The sequence below is a fragment of the Nannospalax galili genome, unplaced genomic scaffold (assembly GCF_000622305.1).
Source record: "Nannospalax galili isolate Female #2095 unplaced genomic scaffold, S.galili_v1.0 scaffold456, whole genome shotgun sequence".
NCBI classification, from domain to species: Eukaryota; Metazoa; Chordata; class Mammalia; order Rodentia; family Spalacidae; genus Nannospalax; species Nannospalax galili.
Window position 1 is genome coordinate 783469 of NW_008337055.1, and position 10399 is coordinate 793867.

General features: G+C 44.7%; 2 protein-coding genes across 3 annotated transcripts in view; one reads left to right on the plus strand and one right to left on the minus strand.

Moving 5' to 3' along the window:
- Positions 1 to 10399, minus strand: part of LOC103733126 (histone H2B type 1-A) — a 352787-nt gene that overhangs the window by 264407 nt on the left and 77981 nt on the right. The window lies entirely within an intron of this gene.
- Positions 370 to 10399, plus strand: part of Slc17a1 (solute carrier family 17 member 1) — a 38736-nt gene continuing 28706 nt past the window's right edge. Inside the window, exons 1-6 of the mRNA XM_008831891.2 lie at positions 370 to 456; positions 2663 to 2728; positions 6485 to 6657; positions 8477 to 8710; positions 8793 to 8880; positions 9546 to 9632. Of these exons, the coding sequence (XP_008830113.1) occupies positions 2701 to 2728; positions 6485 to 6657; positions 8477 to 8710; positions 8793 to 8880; positions 9546 to 9632 (610 nt within the window). The 5' untranslated portion in view covers positions 370 to 456; positions 2663 to 2700. The remainder of the gene's footprint in view (positions 457 to 2662; positions 2729 to 6484; positions 6658 to 8476; positions 8711 to 8792; positions 8881 to 9545; positions 9633 to 10399) is intronic.

The window sequence follows — 10399 nt, forward strand, 5'->3', positions numbered from 1 at the left end:
GAAGGGAAGGGAAGGGAAGGGAAGGGAAGGGAAGGGAAGGGAAGGGAAGGGAAGAAGGGAAGGGGATAAAGCTAAGGAACATTTACAAGCCGTAGCATTTCTGTGAGAATAGCATTGAATGTTTGAGTCATACTCAATACGTGCAAGGATCACTTTTGGAAGATAAGCTCTTCCTCCTGGGCAGGTGGGAGACCAAAGAAACCTGCTTTTTAAGTCATAAATAGCCAACAGATTCTCAAGAAGGTTCTAGCGCAGCTGGTGATCTTAAGGCTCATGCTTCTCAGAAGATGCAAGGCTAGGGTAAAAGTAAAGTTAAAAATTAAACTTATAGTCCATGGCATAATGAGGTCAAAGGATTTAGTATAGGATTTACCAGCAAGTAGAAAAATTCAACGCTGTAAAGTTGACTCAGACATCTTCCTGGGAGGAAGAAGGGGCTGTCCGGTCCCGAACCAGGTCAGTGTGACTCTTGTTCTGTGCAAGTGAAACTAGCCTTTCGTTCTCCAGGGATCTTTAATGGTCCTTTCCTGGCAGAGATCTTCTGGATGGTGATTAGCAATAGAGGGAAATTGTTTAAGAGAATTTGCTTACCTTTTGAGGCTTTTTACAGCAAAAGGCAAAAGAATAATCTTTTAGGAAAGAGTTTGAATTGGACGTTTTGAAAAGGGACACACGGGAAAAACGGATGTAGGCAGTGTTTGAGCTGTCTGTGGCTATGCGCCATGTCTGCAGGGACGGTGAGGGTAAGCAGGTCTGACGTGTGTGCAGTGTGCCATTTGTGCACGTGTATCATGTACAGGCCTGTGAGATACATTTACGTTTGGTTTGTGAGTGGCGTGTATTTCTGCTGCATGTAAGGGTGTTATGCTAGTCATGTATGTTGTGCATGTGTGTAAGGTGTGCGTTTACCTGTGATTTGTGTGTGGATAATGTGTGTGTAGTTTATGTGTGTGTGATATGTATGCCTTGTGTTTTGTGTATGGTCTGTGTGTACACATTGTGTTATATGCATTATATCTGTGTACTGTGTTTATGCATGTATTGTGTAATATGTATGTATATGTTTGTATGTATAGTATGTATTGTATTGTGTTCATTGTGTTATGTAGTGTTTGTGTGTATAGTATGTGGTGTTTGAGCTGTCTGTGGCTATGCGCCATGTCTGCCGGGACGGTGAGGGTAAGCAGGTCTGACGTGTGTGCAGTGTGCCATTTGTGCACGTGTATCATGTACAGGCCTGTGAGATACATTTACGTTTGGTTTGTGAGTGGCGTGTATTTCTGCTGCATGTGAGGGTGTTATGCTAGTCATGTATGTTGTGCATGTGTGTAAGGAGTGCGTTTACCTGTGATTTGTGTGTGGATAATGTGTGTGTAGTTTATGTGTCTGTGATATGTATGCCTTGTGTTTTGTGTATGGTCTGTGTGTACACATTGTGTTATATGCATTATATCAGTGTACTGTGTTTATGCATGCATTGTGTAATATGTATGTATATGTTTGTATGTATAGTATGTCTGTATTGTATTGTGTTCATTGTGTTATGTAGTGTTTGTGTGTATAGTATGTGTGTGGTGGTGTTTGTATGTATAGTATGTGTGATATGTATGTATATGTTTGTGTATGTATAGTATGTGTGCATTGTTATGGTCATTGTGTGTATAGTATGTGTGTGGTATGTTTGCATGTATAGAACATGTGTATGTATAGTATGTGTGCATTGTGTTATGTTCATTGTGTGTATACTATGTGTGTAGTGTGTTTGTATGTATAATATGTATGTTCTGTGTTTATGTGTGTGATATGTATGCATAATGTGTGTACTGTGTTATATGTATAGTGTTTCTGCATACTATGTAGTGTGTGTTGAATAAATAATAGCTCAGAAGAGGTGCCACTGTGTGAAAACAGTGGTTGACACACTGTTCATTCAAAAACACTTCAAATGTACAATCTTAAATGTCTTTGCGGCGTCTGGAGGTCACATGAATTGATGAAGTCAGATCTCAAAGTCTAGGCTGAGTGGCACATGTTGGAGTTGAATTCCTACCATCAGGGTTGTCTCCTAGGCGACAGCTGCATTCCGACTCATCCTCAGTCTAGAGCTTCCCACCAGTCTGCACTGCAGTAGCTCTCTCTTCAGGGAAACTGGGGCTACAGACAGGGCGACTATTCTGGCCTGACTATCCCCAGAGAGGGTGGTATTATTAACCACTTGGGCATATTTCAGCTTCACTAAGATACGGAAAATGTATTTTGTCTTTTCTCCTTTTGCAGCATCCTCCCTTCCCCTGTGTGTACAAGTTTCCAACCAGTGGCAGCCTCTTCCTGCCTCCTTACAGGGCAGGTCTACTGGTGACAGATTTCTTCAGTTTTCACTTTAGTAAAGTCTTGATTTTTCTCACCCTCTTGAAGTATATTTTCATTGAATAAAAAGTTATTGATTGACGAGGTTGTTTGTTTTCTGTAGCTATCAGATTTTCTGTATATTTTAAATGAACAAAAAAATCATAAAAGTAAACCGAAGCCCTTAGTGGAGGTGAAAGGTGCCAGTGTAATGGGAAAATTTGCTCTTTGATCCAGGTTTTCAGGCAGAGAGGAGGGCTGGGTATTGGTCAGTTGCTTCCCACATCATGCTGACCAGTGTGCTTTGCACCCACAGTGGATGGAGAGCAAGCCCACCGAGAAGATAAGCATCAGATGGAGAACCAGAGCTCCACCAAGAAAGGTAGGGTTGCCCCGCTGCACAGGGCTCCACTTTCTTAGACAACACCGACTACATGTGAGAGGATATTTTCTGTGGCACTAAAGTCAGAAATGTTCAGAAAAGGAAATAAAATTTTTTACATGATAATTAACTCTTCTCCTGACATCCCATAATTTAAATGCTATGATTAAGTTTAGCAACACTTAAACATTTGTATTTAGTCAATAAAGCTCATAAATGATAAAGGAGTAAAGGAAGAAAAAAGATATTTGCTTACTATGTGTATGCGAATAGACACAGCTGTATTGTTAACACAAAAGGGAAGAGATCTTCGTGACGATTTCTACTGTTTTTCTGGGACTGGTCTCATGTTGTAGCTGGTATCTATAAATACCTTCTTCTCCCCCAGGTGCTATTTGCCTTCATCAGGCACCTCAGTGGGTGGTGGGCCTTTACCTGGTGAGATAGCTATAGCTTAATTCCTGGGGTCTGGGTCATTTGTAATCTTGCCTGAATAGGGCTGTGGTTGCATCTCCTTGGCCTTAATCGTCAGGTAGGGGAGCACTAGAAGAGACATTGGCTTAGAGACTGAGAATGCCAGTCACCCTGAAAGAAGTCTTATCTTCTAACTTGCTGGAATCATGGCTGTTCCATCAGTGTCCAAGTGCCGGCCTCTGGAGCTAAGATACACAGACCAGCAGAGCCCAAGTTCACGAGAACAAGCAAAACTCTTTCTAGTGGGTCATTAGGGGTGCTGGTGAGTGGTACCTTTCTAGTGGGCCGTTAGGGGTGCTGGTGAGTGGTACTTTTCTAGCGGGTCATTAGGGGTGCTGGTGAGTGGTACTTTTTTAGTGGGCCGTTAGGGGTGCTGGTGAGTGGTACTTTTCTAGTGGGCCGTCAGGGGTGCTGGTGAGTGGTACTTTTCTAGCGGGTCGTTAGGGGTGCTGGTGAGGGGTACCTTTCTTTTTCCACCCCTTGATTCCCAGATTCATGAATCCTGCCTGTGGGAAAGCTAGCAGCAGGTTCTGGATGATGATTCAGAGCATACACAGCCTTCTGCAGAATCTTGTCCCAGCCCAGCAGAGGATGCTGAAACTGTGTCTTCCAAAGGACATCCCACCATTACATCAAACTCAGGGTAGAAACCTGTGAGGTCTATGAACACAGGCCCATTGCTGTATCTCTTGGCTGTGAACTGAGCTCCCTTTAAACAGTGTGTGGACAAGCATGATGGTGGGTTAGGCGTTCTGTAAACCCAGAGAAGCTGTTTTGGTAGAAGCATTACATCAAGGAAGGGGATATTCATAGCCAGAATAACTGTCTATCCAGTGAGTACAAATCCCTGCCCCGTCCATGATGGAAGTTTTCCAGTGTAATCAATCTGCCCCCAGGTTGATAGCTGAATACCCCAGAACCTGCCTTCTTGTGGGCTCAACATTGACAGATTGGGCACTGAGCCTGACCATAGCTAGGTCAGGCATGGTGAGTGGAATTTGTGCTGCTGGGCCCACATGTGACTTCTGTCAACTTTCTGCCGCTGTGCGTAGCTTAATTTATGGAGATGTTGATTGATTTCTTCTTCCACAAGCTCTCAGTTTTCTGTTATACTGATGACGTCATGCTGATTAGACTGCATGAACGGAATGACCCACTGGAACCTTCCACCCTTCTCTGGAAACATTCTTGCAGTCACATACAGAAGTAGCCATTACCAGTTTTCTAAATGTTTCTCAATTTAGTCACGCTGACAACAGAAAGGAGCCTTCATAATGTCTATACTGGATTATCGTACTCATTACCATCTTACAATGGGCCAAAGGGTGGTAAATCATTTTTTAAAATTCAACTTTGTGGAACTGAACTTCAAAACCATTATGGACCCATGACCCTCTTTTCCCTTTAGGGGACTGTGATGTTTGTAGTTTTGCCCCATGCCTGCCCCGCTGCTGAGGGGCAGCTGTAGGGCAGCGTGTGTCTTGTCCCCTCAGTTCCACAGATGGACACTGCCCTGTTGCTCTGCTCCAACAAAGGGTCCTCTGGACCCAGTTTAGATGATGAGATTTTGGAGCTTGCACTAATGATCTTTTGATAAAGTTCAAGTTTAGGATAATATTGTGATGAGATGAGGATTTTGGAAGCTTGGGACAGGCTCAGTGTGTTTTGCCTGTGGGATGAACATGAATCTTTTGGGGGCAAATGATGGACTACAGTAGGCCAAATTCTAAGATTGCCCCTAAAATTCCTGTACCCTGGTATATACGAAGTTTCCAGTTATTTAGGCAAACACTAAGCTTGGTGCTGTTTAAAGGGGCCTCTCTGATGCCATCATGGCCCCAAATCTTAGGGAAATTATCAAGGTACGAATGATCTAATCAAGCAAGTCTTTTACAGCTATGGTTAGAGGTCATAGATGGAGCAGTTAGAGGAACGCAAGATATGAATGGATTCCCTAAGACAGAGAGATTCCCACTGCTTGTACCGGAGCTGGACAAGGCCATGCAGATTATCTGCACTTGTTTGGGGGTTTCATAAAAATAGATTCCCACAGTAGACAACCTTTGGTGCTTGGCTGAGTATGTTTTGCTAAAATGACTCTGGGTTGCTGAGTGTATCAGCACCTCCTTCCTTTTAAATTCCAACTAATTAGCTCTGCGTTAATATGCCACAGTGTGTCCATCCTTTCTAAACATTCTGCTGTTTTGAATAAAGCTGCTACAAACATTTCTCTACAAGTCTTTTTGTGAACATATATTCATTTTTCTTGGAAAAATATTATTCTTCAAAGTAAACATTTCTTTCCACTGAATTACATTAGCACACTTATTCAGAATCACCCAGGGACTGAGGAGATAGTCCAGTCAAAAAAGTGCTTGGCCCACAAGCAGGAGCCTGAGTTCCAATCCCAAGCACCTATATAAACAACCAGATGAGGTGGTGCATGCTTGTGATCTTTTCGCTAGGGAGGCAGACATAGGAGGGTCCCTGGAGCTCAGTCAGTCTTGCAATGTAGTGATCTCTAGGTTCAGCAAGACACACAGCCTCAGAAATAGGCAGAGAGGAATAGAGGGAAAGACTGAACATCGACCTCTGGTCTCCACACATGTGCACATACAACCCCCACCAACATGTATAAGCATACACACACACATACACACACATACACACACATTCTCTCTCTCTCTCTCTCTCTCTCTCTCTCTCTCTCTCTCTCCCCCTCCCCCTCCCTCCCTCCCTCCCCCCCTCATTTATTCCAAACATTTAACCTTAGATGTACATTGTTTCTGGACTTCCCACTTTCTTCCCCTGATGAGTTTGCTTGGTTTTATGCCAATTCTGCAAGCATTATACTCATTTGATATTTTCTCAGTAGGTAATTATATTTTTAGTGCAATTTTTCCCTACAATGCGAAGATGTGAGTTTCTCAATCAGAGCTGTCTTATAAGTTTGAAGATTAGAATAGTTTGAGAGAAGATACATTTGCTGTTCTGTTCTTAAAGAAACTTTCTTCCAAAGGAAACCTAAAATATTTATTAAGGTCCCTCTAAAATGAGTCAAAGCTTTTGCAAAGTGATTTAATTTTCTGGGACATTCTAACAGGAGCTATATCTGAGGGTTTTGTAGACTTATCATACCTGTCCGACGTATACCTTCCTATTATATGGTATTTCTCTGAGGACATTAGTACAGTGAGATTTAACTTCTTAGCTGGGGTTCTGCATGCCTGTACTTTTGCTGCGGCTGTGTTAATAATTGGAATGCTCTGTCCAACTTCCCAGTTCCAGGTCTCTGTTCCTTTCGCTATGGACTGGCCGTCCTTCTGCATTTCTGCAATACTGTCATCATGGCCCAGCGGGTGTGTCTGAACCTCGCAATGGTAGCCATGGTGAACACCACGGAGCCACAGGGTTTACCCAACACATCCACAGTAGAGAAGCTGGATGACGTCAAGGTATATTGAAATTATTGAAAGCGTAAGGTTAAAACTTCACACGTAAAAAAGCAGTTCAGGTCTCGCTCTGCCAGTGATGACCACAGTGAGTGTGCCCCTGGGTAGAGCATGGCTCAATGTTCCTGAAGGGCTGTGGCACATCTGTAAGGAATATCAAAACCCTGGAGTCGGAGCTCCTTTGGAATAAGAAGTTTGGAAGAGAGAGAGGCACTTTAAATTGGAAATGAAAGATGTGGCTAATACTGATTGTCAACTTGCCAGGATCTAGGATCACCTAGACAAGCCTCTGAGCATGTCTGTGAGGGAGTTTTTAGATTAGGATAGTTGAGGTGCGAAGACTCACTCTGAATATGGGTGGCACCACACTGCTTTTGTCAAGTACCTTGTGACAACAATGTGAAAAGTGAGCAGTAGTCTGTGCAGAACAGAAATGAGTCCCATGTCTAGGCTGAGTGTCACCCTCATGATATAGCCCGTCTGTGAGACACCCAGTTTCAAGTCACACATCTGCAATGGAACCTTTACACCCAAGGCTCAGGGAACACAGCAGAACAGGAGGTAGAGAGGACACTGACACATCTCTCAATTCTCACCAGTGAAGCTTCCCTCATGCAACAGACACAGAAGGGCAGGCACAACTGGCCAAAGGTAGAGGATAAGAGACTGCAGAGTGCGTGTCCCTGGACAGGACTCCTGTATTAACCCTCACCCACCCAAGGCTCAGGGACCATTGCAGATGAAGGGACAGAAAGACTGTAAGAGCCCGGGGGGTGGGGCATGACCACAAGGAAAGAGAATTTTCCAGGCTTTTAAGAACTTGCACGTATGAATGTACAATGGTGACAAAACCCATAGAAACTCAAAGCAGAAAAAACTTAGCATAGAACTGGAGAAATGGGCAGGAGGCCCCCAACCTTAGCCAAGGAGCTATATGAATGTACAATGGTGACAACATGCACAAAACCCATAGAAACTCAAAGCAGAAAAAACTCAGCATAGAACTGGAGAAATGGGCAGGAGGCCCCCAACCTTAGCCAAGGAGCTGTTGGCAACTGATGACTGCTGGGTGAGGGAGTGTTGGTCTTCTTTAAAGGAGTGATGCCAGATAGGCTGACCAGGCTCCAGTGGATGAACTCACACCAAGGGACATTTGAGCGCACAAACTTGACTGGATAGGCCTTAACATATAAGACAGGATGTGGGCGGGCTATGGGATGGTACAGTTAGGGGGAGGGGTCTAAATATGTTTTATATTTTATTTTCATTATTTTTATATGTATGATTGTATTACCTGCATGCAGGTAATACACCCATGTCAGGCAGTGCTCACGGAGGTCAGAAGAGGGTGTCAGATCCTATGGAACTGGAACTACAGATGGTTGTTAGTCACATGTGTGTGCTGGGTTCCGAATCCGGGTCCTCTGCAAGAGCAGCCAGTGCTCATAATTGCTGAGCCATCTCTTCAGAGCCAAGTCTAACTATGTTTAAGATGTATGAAATGCACAAAAATTCAATAAATGTATATATCGGAAAATAATCCCTAAATCCAAAAGAATATGAAATATTTCTAGTCCTAGGGGTTTCAGAAAAGGGATACTCAACCTGTGATTGAAGGCATCAGCGATAAACTGAAAACGTGAACATAAAATCACGTTATAAGAGAATAAAGGGATTCTGCGACAGAAAAAGGAAAATGAGAGGAGGGGGAGCTCCTCTACACAGACTCTGCGGGAAGACACACTCTCCGAATCCCTGGGCGCCGCAGGACGTCTCCAGCACGCTGGCTGTTTAGACTCATCTCCCCGTTCTTTCCTTTCAGAGCCCCGTGTATAACTGGAGTTTGGATAGCCAGGGGCTCATCCTCAGCTCCATCTTCCTTGGGATGGCCGTGGCTCAGATTCCTGTCGGTTATCTCTCTGGAATATACCCCGTGAAGCGAATGATCGGCTCTACGCTGCTCCTCACCTCTGTGCTGTCCCTGCTCACCCCAGCAGCCGCTCAAGTCGGAGCAGCTTTGGTCATCGTGTGTCGAGTACTCCAGGGAATCGCCCAGGTGTTGAAAGAGTGTTAAAAGCACACAGGGTTTGGAGCTGGAGTACGTATCAGAGCTCAAACACCTCATCTTTTCATTTTAGGGGACAGTATCAACGGCCCAGCATGAAATATGGGTCAAATGGGCGCCTCCCCTGGAACGAGGCCGGCTCACTTCTCTAAGTCTGTCAGGTGAGGAGACATGGCCAAGTCTCACCTCCTCTCTCCTGTCTCCTGCCGAGATAAGAATGTGTGTTTTGAATCATTGCTAGGGGCTTCAGAACAGCCCTTGCTTTGAAAGAAGGTTGGGGCTAAGGAGATGGCTCAGTGGGTAAAGGGCCGGCCACGGGAGCAGGAGGACTGAGCTTGGATACCCAGCACCTGTGCAAACAGCCAGACGTAGCAGATCACGTGTGTGACCAAGTACAGGTGACTCACAGACAGATGGATCCCCAGGAGCATCTGGCCAGGGAGCCTGTCGCAAATAGTAAGCTCCCAGTGCAGTGAGAGACCCTGTCTCAGTCATGTCAAGAAAACCCTGGACATCATCCAGTGGCCTCCACACTCACATCCACATCCACAAACACCCACACACATGCATACACCAGAGAGAGAGAGAGAGAGAGAGAGAGAGAGAGAGAGAAAGAGAGAGAGAGTTGTTTAGAATGGACATGAGGCATCCTGACCTCAAACAACAGGAAGAGAAAAGAAAACATTTTGTTCTTTCCTTCTGCACATCAGACAGCTGTGCAAACGTACTCCTCAGGAGATGGTTCACAACCACGCTGAGGCTACATTAGCTGTTTTCAGAGGGCTTTGTTAATTTAGCAAGGATGTCCTACATGCCTTTTCACTAGGGTTTTTAATGGGACCCTTCATCGTCCTGCTTGTGAGTGGATTCATCTGTGAACTTCTGGGCTGGCCCATGGTCTTCTATATTTTTGGTGAGTTTCTTTCTAGTAAATATCAGTCATGCATTGAAATTTATAAAGGAGTAAAAAACCAATATAATGCAATACTTCATATGAAGTCCGTTTTTACAAATCATACACTTCACTGAGGGAAAGAGGTCAATATCCATGATGTGCTTATGGCACACACGGGCTCATCAGAACTGCATAGTCTTGTACCTATGACGTACGTGTTCTAGTCTGTATATCTTATGTGAAATCTGGGGATGGGGGAAAGATCACAGTAGTTAAATTTTCGGGTTTCTGAAGGGTCGTATGATGAGCTTATTCTTAATACTCTTTGCCCCAAGCAGAATTTCCTCCTAACCAACTTCAGGGAGGAAGGGTTTGTTTCTGTTCACAGTCCATCATGTCAGGGAAGGCATGGTGGCAGGGGTGGGTGTAAGGCGGCTCATCACATTGCAACTGTGCTGGATAGCTTTAGTTGTCAACCTGACACACCTGGGTTGAGGGAGCCTCAATTAGGGAATTGCCTCCATTGGACTGGCCTGTGGCCGTGTCTGTGAGGTGTTTTCTTGATTGTTGTGTGATGCAGGAGGACCCAGTCCACTGTGGGTGGTGCCACCTCTGGTAAGATTGTTCTGTATTATATAAGAACTCAAGCGGAGCACGGGGGTTGGTGGGGGGCAAGCCAGTAAGCAACATTCCTCCAAGGCCTGTGCTCCAGCTCCTGCCTCCAGGTTCCTGACCTGAGTTCTTACCTTGGGCTCCCTGATGAACTGTGACCTGGGAGATGTAAG